At 54.1% G+C, this 16,588-nt stretch overlaps 1 protein-coding gene across 1 annotated transcript in view; it reads right to left on the reverse strand.

The window, feature by feature from the left end:
* Rtn4r (reticulon 4 receptor) overlaps positions 1–15,736 on the reverse strand; it is a 28,344-nt gene extending 12,608 nt beyond the window's left edge. The window contains exon 1 of the mRNA XM_042666289.1: positions 15,664–15,736. Within this exon, the coding sequence (XP_042522223.1) occupies positions 15,664–15,685 (22 nt within the window). The 5' untranslated portion in view covers positions 15,686–15,736. The remainder of the gene's footprint in view (positions 1–15,663) is intronic.
* Between the last annotated feature and the right edge of the window lie 852 nt (positions 15,737–16,588).

Consider the following 16,588-nt stretch of genomic DNA (forward strand, 5'->3'; position numbering starts at 1 on the left):
GAATGAAGGCTTGAAGACAGGCCTGCAGCCTGGTGCAACCTACCTCACCTTTGTCAGAGCCCTATCCACACTCAGCACCAAGTCAATGCTTTACGATTCAGTGGTCTTTCTCTTCTGCCCACCAGCCTCATGTTATACACGGTAATTGACATCAGACACATCTCCCTCTCAAGATGATTGTGACATGGAACACATCCTGCAAGGGTTAGGGAGCAGGAGACGGGCTACTCCCCTAAGGAAATATCACAAGAAAGGGTCCTAACCATTGGCTATCCAGTCCATTGGGACTATCCAGATGGGGACTTCTGCTTCATGTCCTGAAACCTGACAGTTGACAAGCCCCATCTCAACAGAGCCTCAGTTAGCTTCCTTTCCGAAAGTGACCAAAAGCAGAGTTTGGTGGCTCATGCCTGTAATCCTAGCTATTCAGGAGGTGGAGTGAATTGTGGTCCAAGGCCATTCCAACAAAAAGTTTGTATGGCCCTATTTCAACCAATAAAGCTGGATGTGGTGACATATACCTGTCATTCCAATTATTATGGTCCAGGCTGGCCAGAGCATAAACATGAGACTATTTTTAAAAGAAAAAATAATTAAAGCTGAGCACTGGTGGTTCCTGCCTATTATCTTAGCTACTTAGAAGCCTGTCCTCTGAGGATTGCAGTTCAAAGTCAGCCCAGGCAGGAAAGTCTGTGAGACTCTATCTCTAATTAACCACCAAAAAGCCAGAAGTGGAGCTGTGGCTCAAGTGGTAAGGCCCAGCCTTGAACAAAAAAGCTAAGGAACACCAGGAAACAGTGTCCAGACCCTAAGTTCAAGCCCAGTACTATCACACATACCCACCCACACACACACATACACACCACACACACACACACACACACACACTAACTAACTAAAGCAAAAAGGGTTGCAGGTGTGGCTCTAGTGGTAGAGTACCTGTGAGGCAAATACAAGGCCCTGAGTTCAAGTGCAGTATCATGAAAAAGCAACCAGAAAGCCAATAGCCATTAAGCATATAGAAAAGATATCTATGCAGATGATGAGGAAAAATGACTAAAGGAAGAAGAGACAGTGTAAGGAAGAGTAAGAAATTAGCAGAAAAATTTAATTAGTTGTCCTCCTATGGATAAAAGGGGGTTTAAAACAAGAACGGGGTGCTGTGACCAAGGAGCCATCAGATAGCAAGAGTGTCTAGAAATTAAAAATAGAATTGCTAAAATTAAAAAAAAAATCAATAGAAGAGTTGGAAAACAAGGTCAAAGAAATCTTCCAGAGAGAAAAACAAAAAGAGAGAGAGAGAAAAAATGAATGAGATTCAATTGACAAATACAGGTCAAACACTGGTCTTAAGGTAGTTCCACAAAGAGACAATGGAAAAAACAGAGGATTAAAAAAAGTTAACAAATAAATAATACTAGAGAAATTTCCCAGAGCCAAGGACCTGGTCAGTCATTGAGCATCTGCAGCACAATTTCAGGTCCCTGGAGATGAAGAGAAGCTTGAGGTGCCAAGAAGGAAGTCTGATCATGAACAATGCAAGGTGGTACTGGATTTCATAGCACCTTGTACACCAGAGGACAGCAAAACTGTAACTGCTTCAAAATTCTGAGGTGATAGCATTTTCTTTTTTTTTTTGGTCCGGTCGTGGGGCCTGAACTCTGGGCCTGGGCGCTGTCCCTCAGCTCTTCAGCTCAAGGCTAGCGCTCTACCACTTGAGCCACAGCACCATTTCCGGCTTTTTTCTTTTTGCTTATGTGGTGCTGAGAAATCGAACCCAGGGCCTCAGGTATGCAAGGCAAATGCTCTACCACTGAGCCACCTTCCCAGCCCCGGTGATAGCATTTTCATATGGAATTCTGGACCCAGCCTATCCAGCTTGAATAAACTTGTAAACATGGGAGGATTCAGGACTACTTCCAAAGACCATGCCTTCCTTAGAGGTAGTTGGGATTGTGTTTGGGGCTGGGGACAAACAAGAATGTACATCCATGGAAGAAAACATGCATCCCACAAAAGATGGATGCAATCCTAATGGTGGTTAAAGACAGGACAAAGGCCTAGGGAAAATGACAGACCCAACACGACCCTTCACAAAAACTGATCAGCTATAAACTCCAGAAGAAACAAAAGGACACATGTTAGAGGCTATAATAGGACTTTGTAAGCTGAAGATAATCTTAACAAAACCGGGAAACTGAGTGTGTGTGTGTGTGTGTGTGTGTGTGTGTGTGTGTGTGTGTGTGTTGGTCCTGGGGTTTAGGCGGGGTGTGTGTGTGTGTGTGTGTGTGTGTGTGTGTGTGTGTGTGTGTGTGTGTGTGTGTGTGTGTGTGTGTGTGTGTGTGTGTGTGTGTGTGTGTGTTGGTCCTGGGGTTTAGGCGCTGTCCCTGAGCTTTTTTGCTCAAGACTACTGCTCTACCACTTGAGCCATAGCTGGACTTCAAGCTTGGTGGTGGGTTAATTGGGGGATAAGAGTTTCATAGCCTTTCTAACCTTGGCTGGCTTGGAATGATGATCCTCAGATCTCAGCCTCCTGAGTAGCTAGAATTACAGGATGAGCCATTAATCAGGGCTAACAATCTTTTTTTAAAAACTACATTTTTACAATTGAAATCTTAGAAATACAGTTTTTTTTTTAAGTGAAAGAATGTAGCTTCTAAGGTAAAGATAAATGTGAATTAGAAACAGCTATCCCTGAAATGCAGGAGAATGCAAGCTGGGAGAGCTCTGGAGCATGCAGTCTAGGAGTCCTGCTTAGGAGTCCTGCCCGGAGGACTCGCTCTGCTAAGGGTGGCAGAGAATGCACCTGGGTCTCCAAGGACACTCTGAGTTCTTAGTCACAGAAGCTTCTGCAATCCCAACACTTGAAAGGACAAGCTTTTAGTCTGAAATTGCAACTCTTGCGTTCAGGCCTTCTGCAGATAGCCAGGCAGCTCCACCTGCTTTGATGGCCCTCTACCTCTATCTGGCCCAGTCCCTAATACCCTGGCAAAGCCCCACCCTTATTCCCTCCACACTTGGGCTTGTTCCTGTCCCCTCACTGTTACAGGTGCCAACCACCTCCCTGTTCACCCACTTTTGAGCCTCCATCACAGGACGGTGGGGGAAGGGCACTGACAAACCAGCAGGGCCCACTTTGCTTTGGAGTCAGGTCTGCAATCCCTGGGTCTCAGCCGTGAACCTGGCTGGGCACAAACAGGCTTCTGTCCACCTCTGAGAGCACACCCCTGATGTGTCCCTGCAACTGAGCCTGTGGCGTGCTGGCAGGGGCAATGTGAATAAGTAATTGCTCTTTTATTAACGAGTGATAAATTATTCCTATATGATTGTGTGTGATAACTCCTGCTTATTTGAAATCAATTTGGGATGGAAATCGTTGGCGGCTTCTCACCTGCTCGGGTGGGAGCTCAGGCGCTGCTGCCTTCTGGAAAAGGAGGTCAGTGTATTTTGGCTACATCCTGCAGCTCACGAGGGACTCCCAAAGGCAGCAGGAAAAGGTGGGCTGTTCTAGGCTGTGGCCTCTGGCCTCATCTTCTCATCACCACTGGGCAGGGAGTGGGGAGTAGGGGTATGCTCGGGAGGGGTCAGCTCAGGTCCCGTCCCAGCCAGCCTCTTTTACCTACCACCCATCTGCAGCTCCCAAGATGGCCTGATCTATCTACCCAACTGGGCCAAGGCACAGACTCCCCTGGAGCTGAGTTAGGACCAGGCTGAGAGAAGATCCCCTCAAGGCCAAGGCCCACTGGACACCATCACAGGCACCAGTGACCATAGCAGGGCCGGCAGGAGTCAGTGGCCACCCCTAGGTTTAGCTGTACTCATCTCTTGCAAATGATCCCTGGGCAGCATGACCTTTTACTCCAGAGGACATATCCAGTGTCCAGCTTCCCCCTTCCCACAGCTCTCACTCATAAAACCTCAAAAAATATTCGTAGGAAGTAGAGTTATGGCTCAAGGGGTAGGGCACTAGCCCTGAGCAAAAGAAGTTCAGAGACAGCACCCAAGCTTTGAATTCAAGCCCCAGCACTGGGGAAGGGGGATATGTGGGGGAGGGGGAAGTAACCCGGTGGATATAATCCTATTTACTTAGAAGGTTGATGAGATCTGAGGATCACAGTTCCAATCCAGCCCAGGCAGAAAACTGTGAGACTCTTATTTCCAACTAACCAGCAAAAAGACAGAAATGGTTGTATAGCTCAAGTGGTAGAGCACCAGTCTTGAGTGAAAACACAGTCAAGTGAGAGCATGAAGCCCTGAGTTCAAGCGCTAGTACCAACACATATATACTTTTTTCCCTGGTACTTGCCTTAAACACCTTGCTTCCATCCTCTTCCCCTTCCTCATAGCCCAACACTAGAGGCCTAGGCTGGTTCACATTTACATTTCTGCAACCTACCAGACAGCCCAGCCCACCTGCTCCAGGGCAGCCTCCTGCTGCCTCATTGGCTGCTACAGGCCAAAGCCCAGCAGAATGGCCCAGCTCAGACCCAGTGAGTGCCTCTCAGGCTTGGGTTCATTATCTATGGACTAGATCCCAGGGTCTCCCTCATACCATCCCACTCCGCCCATCTACTGTCAGGTGCTCACTCTATCCCACACCTTGGCTGGGTATCTGTGTGGCTCGCTTCTGCCATCTGTCCCTCAGTTGTGGGCCAAATGGAGGCTCCACGTCCAGGTGATTGGTATACAGTAGGCACACTATAAACTGTTTGTCCCACAAATGCAATAATTGTCCCCCAGTAGAGACAAGTGACAGGTGTGTGGTTGTGGAGACAGCATTCCCTAAGTATGTTTGGCCCTGGCAGGGCTCTGCTCTGTCTGTGGAGAGACCACTCAGTGCTAAGCAGTTTCACTTCTGTCATTCCTAAATATTCGTGTCCCCTTCAAATGTAATGTGACAGTATGTTTTCACTTTTTTTTCCTTTGAGACAAGGTCTCTTTGTGTAATCCGAGTTGACTTCAAACTCATAATCCTGCTTCAATCTCCAGAGTGCTGAGATTACAGGTGTATAGCACCATTCTTGGCTTCCAGGGTGATATTTGAAGATGGAGACTTTGGGAGGTGATCAGGGTTAGAAGCAGTCATGAGGGAGGGGCCTCATGATGGGATTAGAAGAAGAAACCTTGGAGAGATTACTCTCCCAACCCTGAACATCAGGATGCTGAGAGATGGCCATCGGTAGGCCAGGAAAAGGATCTTTACCCAAATCCTATGCAAGTTGGCACCTTGATCTTAGATTTACAACTGTGAGAAAATAAATTTCTACTTTTAAGAGACCCAGTTTGTACTGTGCTATGTCCACTTGAGTTTACTAATAAAACCATTGTTCCTCTCTGTCTCTCTCTGTCTGTCTCTCTCTCTGTCTCTGTCTCTGTCTCTGTCTCTCTCTCTCGCCAGTGTTAGGACTTGAACTCAAGGCCTGGGCATTGTCCTTTAGCATTTTTGCTCAAGGTTGGTGCTCAATCACTTGAGCCATAGCTCCACTTCCGGCTTTTTGGTAATTGGAGATGAATCTCATGCATGGACTTTCCTACCTGGGCTGGCCTTGAACCTTGATCCTAAGGTCTAAGCCTCTTGACTTGTTAGGATTATAGGTAGGAGCCACCAGCAGCTGGCACAGAACTACTTTCTTAAAACTTTGGTGTATTTTTCCATGTTTTTCACTCATAAACTGGTAAAACAAAAAGTATATTTTGAATGCTCCATTTGGTCTCATGTATTGATGCCAGACAAGGTGGGAGGGGGTGGTAAGACACCAATTCTGTGCTATAAGGTTCATCCCTAGCTCATCAGCTCAGGATAGGCCCGTTATGCCTGGAACTTTTCCTGGGCAATGACTCATACTGTCCATAGGAGCAACTATCCTCCTGTACCACAGACAAAGCCCAGGTCCCAAGTACAATCTGGAAGGGCTCTACTGACACCCATGTATGGGCTCTGAAGAGTCAGCCTTCTGCCATGCAGGCCCTGGATTAGTCAGCTCACTCCCAGGCAGGCTTCCCTATTCCCAGCTTTACCGCGCAGGGGCTCTTCTCTGCTGAGCTCCACCCCACCACTCCTAAGGAGGCCAGATCTTTCTAATTTCTTCCTTATTTATACCTTGGCCTCACTCAGGGAGTCTGTCTTCAGACCCCCCAGGAACACCATGGGAGCTTCACCCACAAGGTACTCAGGTAGTGGTGGGCTAGATAGCTTAGACACTCAGGCTGGGTTGAGGTAAATGCCAGGCCAAAGCAGGTCCCCACCATGCCCCAGCTGAGAGAGCTGGAGGCTGCAGTAATGATGGTCATGTGACTTCAGGCTCTCTGGGCATGCAATCTCCTGGGGAGACAGTGATGTCCCTCCTGCAGAGGACAGTGATGGCAGGCAGTTTTAAGTGGGGTGGACTGGGTGGCTTCTTGGGGGAGGTGTTTTCCCTGTGTGCCAAGGCCAGGAGGTCCTCAGTGCCAGGAGGTCCTATAGCCAGGAGGGTGCCGGGGTTGGCATCTCTGGCTGTGATGAAGGCCCTGTAGGCAGAAATAGAATGGGGGCAGGTCCTAGTGCTGGAGAGGACTCCCAAGAGGATTGGACACCCTGTTGCCACCCACCCGCCTCAGGCTACCTGGGGTGGGGGCCAGGCCGAGGTTCCAGCAGCAGTTGAAGAATGGAATCCATTAGGGCCACCATCTGTCTCGGCTGTGATGGGTCCTCCTGGTGACATCCGCAAGGTATGTAGATGGAATATCTTTATGGGGAGAGTTTTTCTTTTGCCAATTTCCGAACAGGAAGCCAGGCACTTGTCACACCTGTCCCCGTGTCAGCCTCTGCCTGACATAAATTGGGGCCGAGGCAGGGAGATAAAAGACAGCCTGGACACGGCCCAGTGTGCAGGGGCCATGTGTCAGGCTGCAAAGCACATAGAGCTGTGGCGGGTTTCCTGCTGGGGCTAGTAAGGGTGAGCTCCTTATCCACCCCCTCGTCCTCTCCCTGTCCAGGGCCCTCCTAGGCACCCCCCTGCTTCCTGTGGAGCAAGAGATCTTCTGTTTTGGGAACTCCAGCAGTTAGCACCCCCTCCCCTTGGGCCAGCAGCTCCAGTTTCCCTTTGAGGGCCTGGTGGGGACAGCACATGGGAGGATAGGTCTCAGGGTCTTCACTACACTCCTAGCAGCACTTCTTTGTTCTGGGGACCTCGTGGATTGGGGGGAGGGTATCTCTTGGAACCTGGAATACCTTGGGGACAGTATACTACAAAGAACTCAGGGTCCCTGCTGCCCAGCACAGGGTTGGCTTGGAACTGAAAGGAGGGAGAAGTCAGTGATCACTGGGGCCTCTCCTGAGGCACTGTGAGAGACCACCAAGGTCCAGGCTTCTTCTTCCCGGTGCATATTAGCCTTGCTGAGGGCTGGGGAGGTCTCCCCGGGGAATGCTGAGGGTTCCCCCTGCCAAGCCACACCCATGGCCACAGCTCTCAAAGCCCCTTCAAGTGGGTCAGGAGACACTCCTGGCCAGGGAGACACCAGAAATAGCAGGTACTGCTGAAGCTTCCACCCCACATCCTCAACCCTCAGAGGCCCCAAGGAGTGGGGGGCAGGGACCACCAGCTCAGTGTTCTCTGAGGATGAGGGGGCTGGATGGATCCCAGGAGAACTGGGAAGCCTCAACTAGGGCAGACAGGGGAAGTGGGGGAGTTGAAAACACATGGGAGACACTTGGCTAGGCTGGAGGGGCGGGGGGGGGGGGGGGGGGGGGCGGGAGGGGGGGGGATGACTCCCTAGGTTCTTGTCCAATGTAGCACAGGGGCGGGGCGGCGGGGGGCGCTAGAGAGCTGAGAGCAGTGGAGCCACGGCCTTCCCTAAACTGCCATCCTGGTGGCCAGCCAGGCCTGGAGGAGCAGCTCCTCCAGTTCTTGCCAACTGGCCTTTCTGCAGAATTCTGCTTCTAGCCACAGTTTCATGAATATAAGGTGGTTCTAAGGTAGAAACCAAACTTGGGGGGCAGGTGGCCCAAACTTCCAATGCCCAGATCTCTTCAAGGACCAGGCGCAGGGAGCCACACCCACAGCATGGCAAACTAAGTGAGTGGAGTAACAAAGGCTCCAAGTGGTGAAGGGAAAGGGTCTCCCACGTCCTTCTAGGCAGCTCCAAGTTCCCCTTCCAACGGAGTATTTCCCAGAAACCCAAATTGGGCTTCTGTTTCCCTGACACAGACCCCAGCCAGTCCTCAGGACTCCTCATCCTGAGGCAGATCCTCCTCTAGGATCTGCCTAGAGCATGGGCATTCCCACCCTGCATCCCCTTTGATCCTGGGCTCCCAGAAACCTAAACCAGTGCCTCCTCAGGTGGCTAGCAAAGACTTCAGAGATGGACTGATAGGGGAGGAACAACCCCAGACAGAATTTCCTCCTCTGTGTCCTCATGGCTCAGCAGAGCTACTACGCTGAGGATCCCAACAGAGCCTACTCCCTGACTACCTAGGTGCTACCTGGATTTCCCTGGGGACCTGAGAGTCTGAGGAGTGGTGGAGGCCCTCATCTCCCATCAAGGGCCCCAAACACCTATCAGGAACCTCAATTTCCACACTCAGTTCCCATGTTTGGGGCATGCACTCTAGGAGTGGCCTGGCCAGGTTGGGAAGGGGTCCCTGGAGTTGGATGACCAAGAGTTGGCCAATGTGTCTGAGTCAATCTCCCAGCATGGGCCCAGCCCAGTGGGCAACATTTCCCTCACTATTACATCATCCACATGCCAACAGGGAGGGAAGGGGGTGAGCTGCAGCCTGCTGGCTCTAGAGCCTTCATTTGTAGGTGTCTTGGCCTACTAAACTGCATCTGCTAGCCAGCCCCCAGGACCCCCTAGCAGGCACAGTGGCAGGCAGGCAACCATGCACTGCTCATACTGGTGCAAATGCTCGGTGATGTAACCAGGGGTCTGGCTGCCTCCCTCCACAGAGTCCTGCTGGTATGGCCACCATTGCTCATAGTTCCCTCATGCCAGGACTGATCTGTTTGAGGAACATGAGATGGGGAGCTGGGACCTGGGACCTGGAGACAAAGGGTTCCCCATTGGAGGCCTTCTGGCCTAGGTCCTGAAGAGAAAAAAAAAAAAAAAAAAGATGCAAAGGTGGTACCTAGGGATGGCTATGGCAGATTTCAGGCTGGCTGGGGTTCTGGATGAAAGACAAGATGTCTGAGGGTGGGGAACATGGCCTGGGAGGGGGCAGATCTGAGACAGGCCTAAAGGGAGGGAGCTAAGTGAGAAAAGCTGGGGAGAGGGTCAGACTCTGGACACTGAATTTATCTTTGGTGGTAGGTAGAGAGGGGAGGCCAGGTCACTGGGTTTGAATGTTGGGTATAAAGCACTATATGTTATACCATCAGACAGGGCAAATATGGGAATGGAATTCAGCTACATTTCAGGTGTGATGTGGAACTGCTGGGACAGGAGGAGGGCAACCTAGGGAGCTGGAGACCACTGCTAGCTGCACAGGCCCAGTACAAGGCAAGAGATGGTTATCATTCACTGGCCAACTACCTAGACCTGAGAGCCAGTGCACAGCCCTATGGCAGGCCAGGGTGAGCTAGATGAGCCAGAGGAAGGGTGGAGGGCCTACACAAACAATAGGGCTGACCTCAAGTCCTTTCCTGCCTTACCCATGTTCTGCTACCATCTCCCTCTAACTTCTTCTGCTAGTTACTGGGACTGAACTCAGGGCCTGGGCACTGTCCTCTAGCTTTTTTTGCTCAAGGCTGGTATTCTACCACTTAAGCCATACTTCCACTCCCAGCTTTTTGGTGGTTAATTGAAGATATGTCTCACAGACTTTCCTGCTTAGGCTGGTCTCAAACTGAGATCCTCAGATCTCAGCCTCCTTGGTAGGATAACAGGTGTGAGTCATCACTACCCAGCTCTTCCCTCTTTACTATGCACTTACAGTATGCGGAGACTGCTGCAGCCCCAGTGGCTGCTACAGAATGCCACCCAGACTGCCCGTGAGCCCACCATCTCCCCTAGAGCCCCACAGCTCACGCACTGAGGATATACTATTTTCCACCCATGCAGGCACTGAGCCGGGAACACCACCTCTAGTCAACAGCCATAGATTACAGATGAGGCCTCCGGTGACCAGGGAAGGGCAGTGCTGCTCAAGGTCACACAGCAAGCCAGCACTGCATGAGCTGATCCTATGGCTGCCCAGACTTGGGGGAGGGGGAGACTTCTGGCAGGTCCCTGAGCTGGCCCCATCTGGGCCCTGGCAGGAGGGTGAACAAAGCCAACATCTTAACAAGGTCACAATGGCTGGGATAAATTGAGGATACAGTGCCGGGGACCAGACAAGCCAGGGGCAATCTGAGAGGGCTTCATGGAGGCAGTGAAGGACTTGAAGCCCCACCCTGGCTTGAGTCTCTGGGCACTACAACCTACTCAACCCCACCCCCTATCTTGATGGGCCCCTCACCCAGTTTCAGCCTTGGCCTGACATTTCCCGTGACATTTGCTGCAAAGAAATAGAGTCATAAATCCAAAGGTTAAATTTGCACATTGCCTTGTACAGTCGGGGAAAACCATGGTCTCTCTTACCCACCAGGTGCCCTGTGAGTGGAGGTTTGTGTGGGACAGCCCACCCATCCTGGTGACCCCCCTCTATCCCTCCGAGTGACCTCCTCCTCCCCCATCCAGTCACAGTTTCCCCAAATGGGTTCCTCAGCACACAGGCCCTGATGTTGGCTGCATAGAGATGCTTGTCAGACTCAGCGCTGCCAGTCTGAAACCAAGGCCCCAAGATGCCCTGCAGGAAAGAGGCTCTGTCAGCACCATTTAACCCAGCTGGACCCAAGTTTGACTGCAAAACCCTTGTCTGACACCCACAAACTTCAATTGCCACAGAGCATGATCCATGACAGCCTGTTGAGAAGGCCAGGGTGCTGACCATAGGACTAGAAAGCACATCCCCCCACCTGCCCTGCATGGGGCAGGCTGCTCTGAGTCAAGCTAGGTCAGCTCCTGACACTCTACATCTCCCATCAGCCCAGCTTCATGTCCTGAGGTGCTGGATGGGGCTCTCTGCCTGCCAGGCCCAGTTGGGCTAACACAGGGACCCTAGTTTCTCTCTGCTCAGCACTACTCCAAGACCACTTTGGAACCAACAACCCTTGCTTCTTGGCTCCAGGGTCTGGCTCCCCTGGAGAGGGTCATCAGGGTCCAAGGGTTCACAGGCCACCTCCGTCAGATGGCACACAGCTGAAGGACAATGTCACCAACTCCTCAGCCTCCCTCTTCCCACCGCAGGGGAAGGCAGAGAAAGGAGGCAATCGGGACACACACAACAGAGAGGCTGGAAGCTGTGTGAGGTGGGGGTCAGGAGAGAGATGGCCCCAAAGCAGTGGCTGCACAGATGGCTGTCCTCAAAGCTGCATCCTGGTTCCATGGCAGGAAGCAGATTCAACTTACCACCTTGCCACCTGATGTTTGTAAAAAGGCTCAGAGGGGCTGGGAGCTGGGAATGGGGGGGGGGGGGCAGAGGGAGTGGGAATCAGGCCTTGGCCTGGGAGTGGGCCCCTCCCCCACACCAGCTGAGGTGGGTGGGTGGGGAGCCAAATCTTCAGGGTCCAGCTACATGACTACAGGCAGTGTGAGAGGCCAAGGCAGGTTTAGATAAATAAATTATGGTGCATTCTCAGGAAGGGATTCCACTCACACCAGTAAAGCATGATGCACAAGAATAGTTCTCCATGTGCAAAATGTTTAAAATACAGTGACAAAAGAAGAAACTGCAACACAAAACACCCGCTGCAGTGGGACACAGAGAGGCCCACGCGCTCAGGGGATGTTGCTGGGAGATTTGGGGGGAGTGGGGAGTTGCTGAGGCTGTGTGCCCATCCACCCCTCTGGCTGGGCTTCCACCGGTGGGCTCTGTCCTCTAAAGCATTTAACCCTAGAAACCATGAGACCCAAATCACTCCCCTTTCTTTGTCTGGCTCAGGGTCTGCAGGCTGGGAATGAATGGGTGGGGGTGAGCACACTCAGCAGTTAAGATTTGGCCACAGGGAGGGCATTGGTGACCTTGGCCAGGGTACAGGGGCAGCTAAGCCACAGGGCAGAGACCCTGAGGGGTATAGCAGGGTGCTGGGCCTTGAGAACACACAGGGCTTGGGGAAACAGGTGGGACAGCCAGGCTGGCTGGTCTCTGGTTGGTGATAGAAGTTGAGCAGCCCTACCTGGGGTGGGAGGGGGGGAGGTCACAAGTCAGGGTTCACCAGGTTGGGTGCAGGCTACATGAACTTCACTGACACACCCAAGTGCCAGCAGCTTCCGTAACTCTGAGAGGGCCAGTGTGGAAATCTGCTTATATACACCTTCCATTGTGGATACACACTTGTCCAATTTCCTTCCTTCTCCTGACCCCTTTTCTGGATGCACAGACGGAGGCTCCGGGGAGACTTTCCGGGCCACAGGCCCAGGACCACAGGAGGGCTCCCTCTGCCTCCTTTCCTGTCCCAGCCTTGCCAGCTGGGCCCCTTCTGGTGCTTATCAGCTGCCATAGATGTCCAGTCTGTGGCACAAGGCTAGGAAACAAAGAAGAGGGCAGAGCCAGAGGACTGTTCAGCCCATGGGCAGCAGAGGGAGTGAAGCCAGGACCAGCTTCATGGCCCCACAAGTCCCACCTTCATGGGCCAGCCCTCTCCTTCCCCCCATTTCCCAGGCTATAGGATCTCTCCCCACCTTCCCAGGCTTTAGCCCAGCCTGGGGTGTGGGTGTGGGGAGGGCCTCTACAGGCCCTGCAGGCCTCTGGCTTCAGAGGGGCAGAGTGCAGGTGCTGCCCCAGCTGAGGAAATGCCTCCCTCAGTGCCTTCTCTCCCTCCCTGCCTGCCACTTCCTCCACCATCCTGTCACCTGTAGCCTTCAGGGAAGATAATCTTTCACTGCCCCATCTGCAAATGGGGGGGAGGGTGGCAGTTTCCAAGGGGATACCTGCTGACTGGGAGTTGGGAGTTATTTGGGGAGAATTTTGAAGGCAGAAGCACAGGGGTCAAAATCCTGAGGAAAATGGGCATAGTGGTTCACACCCATAATCCCACCACTCAGGGTGGCTGAGGCAGAAGGATTAAGAATTTAATGGCCAGCTCAGGCTACATTGTATCTGTCCCAAAACTAAAACAAAACTCCTTAGAAACGTGGAGCTAATCACATTGGGTATCAGCTTCATCCCCCAAACAACTTCTGATTAGTGGCCCACGGTTCAGCTGAGGAAGACGGAGGGGCAGAGAAGTGACCTCTCACCCAAGGTCATGCTAGTGATGACTCCACATTAAACCAGATCCCAAATCTAGGCCATTGTTCCCCTGCCATGCCACACCCAGGTGCCAGGCTCATGAGCACCCCTCCCTCTGCCAGTCAACACCTGAGTGCTAACCATTCACCTCCTGAGTCTCTGTCCTGGGAACTCTACTTCCTCACCTTAGCTGGTGCAAGACAGGAATTGGTACCTGCTTTCTAGAGGGGAATACTGAGGCCTGAAGGGTACTCAGGAGGTTGAGATCTGAGGATCAAGGTTCATTGCCAGCCCGAGCAAAAAAAAAAAAATTGCATGAGTCTCTTATCACCAATTAATCACAGAAAAGGCTGGAAGTGACACTGTGGCTCAAGTGGTAGAATGCTAGCTTCAAACAAAAGGATCTCAGGGATAGGCCCTGAGTTCAAGCCTTAGTATCCCTCCCTACCAACATACACACACAAAGGGGATGGGAGTGGCAAACCCACTGCTTACTTCAGTGAGCTTGTTTTACACCCCACACCTATAATAGCACTTTCTCCATTTCACAGATGATGACAGTGGCTGTCCCTGAGGATAGGCATAACCTCTGAGCCCCAGCCCAGGGTCCTCTCACTGTCATGTGGGTGGGTCACCAACACCCTTACCTGCCACTTGGCACCAGCCATAGCACCCTACACGACACCCTGGACAAATGATCACCAGATGGACCCCATCACAACTAGAGGTGCTGAAGGCAGGACCCCCTGGAGGTAACATTTGAATTGTTGCCTGTCCTAGCTGGTGAAGCTGAAGCAGGAGCTAAGTGTGCCCAGGATTTGACCTGCTTGTCACGATGTTGACCTCAAATTCTGAAGTGGGTTCTCCCTGCCCAGGGGGATCTCAGCCTACCACTGGCCACCATTGTATTGGTGGACGGAGGAGCTAGTAGGAGACTCTGCACCTCACAGCTGAGATGGGGGGAGCATTAAACAAGCCCCCCCCAACACATTCCCAGGGCTTCTGTTCCAGATTTGGGCAGAATGCGGACACAAGCCTTCTGGACACACAGGGGGGCCATCCACACCCGGAAGCAAATGACACACGCGGGTATGCTCACAAGCACACAGTCATGTGTACAGACACATGTGCAGACACATATAGTGTGGTACACGTGCACACATGCGCACATGCGTGCACATGCACACACGCACATGCACATGCACATGCACACACACACACACACACACACACACACTCTTTTTCTCTCACGGGGTTGTGAAAGGCACACTCCCAGGACACACAGAGGGAGGGATGGCCCAGGGTTTCTCATCCTTCTGTCTGTGGGTCCAGACTGCCCAGAGACTGCCTTCTCCCGCAAAACATGAGCATGTGGAAGTGGGAGTGGGTCCCGCCAAAGGGGCCCCAGCATGTGCCAAGCATGGAGATCACAGCAGGCATGTGTGCATGCATGTGTGGACGTAGGCGTGCAGAGGGGGTGAGGACACGGATGTGCACTCTCAGAGTGTGTGCACCCGTAGTGTTCGCGCATATGCACACTGGGGCATCTTTGGCGTGCCTATGCATGCAAGGTGTGCAAGTGTGCAGCCCACGTAACACGTGCACGTGCAAGGAAACGTGTGTGCAGGCTGCAGCACGGTGGACATCAGCAGGGCAGCTGGGTGGGCACCTGGGACAGGCAATGTACTCACCCCAGATTCTCCAGGCAGGGCATGCTCAACCCACATGAAGACCACCCTCCCCTGTCCTCACTGCGGGGGGGACTTCACACCGTGGGGGGAAGGGTTTCCCAGGACTGCCAGGAAGGGGGTGCTGCGAACCCCAGCACCCCTCACTCCCTTTAACTGAGCCCCGCAGGGACCCTCAGGTTGCAGATGCAGGTAAGCTTTGCTGTCTGTTCTCAATGCATGACCTATGGGGGTCGCACTTGGGGCTGCCCCGTCCCCCACGCCCTCTACTGCCGCCAACGCCCCCATTCGTCCCGACCCCTGAGAAAATGGAAGATTGTGAGCTGAAACTGCTCTGTACCCACGTTCCAGCAAACCCCGTTCATTAACCCTTTCGCGGCTCGGGCGCTCCGAGGCCGGACCCCGCCCTTCCAGCTTGCAGATTCCACCCGGGACCTGGTCAACATCTGGGACCCCCCGACCCGCCGCCCTTAGCCCTGCTGTCGCCTTCAACTTTCCCCGGAAAGCGGCAACTTTTTCTGCTGCCGCCGGCTCCGCCCTCCCGGGGCCGGGGCGCCGGCGGCCCGAGTCCGGCGTGGCACTGCGGTGGCCCCTCCCGGCGGCCTGGCGACCCTTCCCCCGGCGCCGGCAGCCCCGGACGTGTCCTGCACCTCCGGGGGAGGGGCGAGGAGTCCCCGCACGGTGACCCCACTTGCAGCCCGGCCGGGGCGCTGCGCGGACACTCACCTCCGGCGGACGCCCTCTTCATCTTAGGGGTCGGGCGGGGCGCGTCGGGGACCGAAAGTCGCTTCGGGGCGGGCGCCCGTCTCCCCGCGGCCGGGTCCGCATCCAGGCGCCGCCGCTCCGGCCCGGTCCCGGCCCGGCCGCGGGACGAGGCTCGGCGCGCTCCGCTCCGCTCCGCTCCGCCGGGCTGGGGCTGGGCTCGCCGGCCGCGGGCGCGCAGGGTGAGGGCGGCGGCGCGGACTGGCGGGGCGCTCGCGGCGCGGGCCGGGAGCGGATGAATGTTTTATGGGATCATGTGGTTTGACGCGCGAGGAATCCGCCCGAGCTCCCCGCCGGCCGGGCCGGGGCGGGGCCGGGGCGGGCCGGGGCGGGGCCTCGCGGCGGGCGGGGCGCTCACCTGGGCGCCGGCCCGGGCCGGGCGGAGGGTGGAGGGCGAGCCCGCGAGCGGGTCCTGGGCGCGCCCGGCTAGGACGCCCAGGCCGGACCGCAGGAGGCGCTCAGTCACCCGGTGCTCCCGCACCGCGCGGCCCCAGACAAAGGCGGCGCATTCCTGAAGAGGCGGCGGCCCCTGCAGGCGGCCACGGGCATGGCGGCCCGCAACCTGTCGTGGGCGCGGGCTGGAGGGCGTGGCGGCCCCCGGCTGGCCCGGTCCCCATCCGGCCAGACCTTTGTTCGGAATTCTGGAGTATGAGGGTGTGCGCTAGGCCTCTGCAGCCCCACCCCTGCCTTGTTCCCACTAAATTTTGGGTCACTGCTCCCAGAAACTCTTTGCTGCAAGACTGCCACCCCGATTCAGTAAGAAACGAAGCATATCGCTGAGCGCCTGAGTCCCTCCGCCGGCATTTGCGCCGTCCTAGGCAAGGGACTCAGTCCTGGGCCTGCTCCTGACTCGGCAGGTGCCCCTCATCTCTCCTCTCCTATGAATGAG

This window comes from Dipodomys spectabilis, unplaced genomic scaffold, assembly GCF_019054845.1.
Source record: "Dipodomys spectabilis isolate Male_0828 unplaced genomic scaffold, ASM1905484v1 ptg000363l, whole genome shotgun sequence".
Lineage (NCBI taxonomy): Eukaryota > Metazoa > Chordata > Mammalia > Rodentia > Heteromyidae > Dipodomys > Dipodomys spectabilis.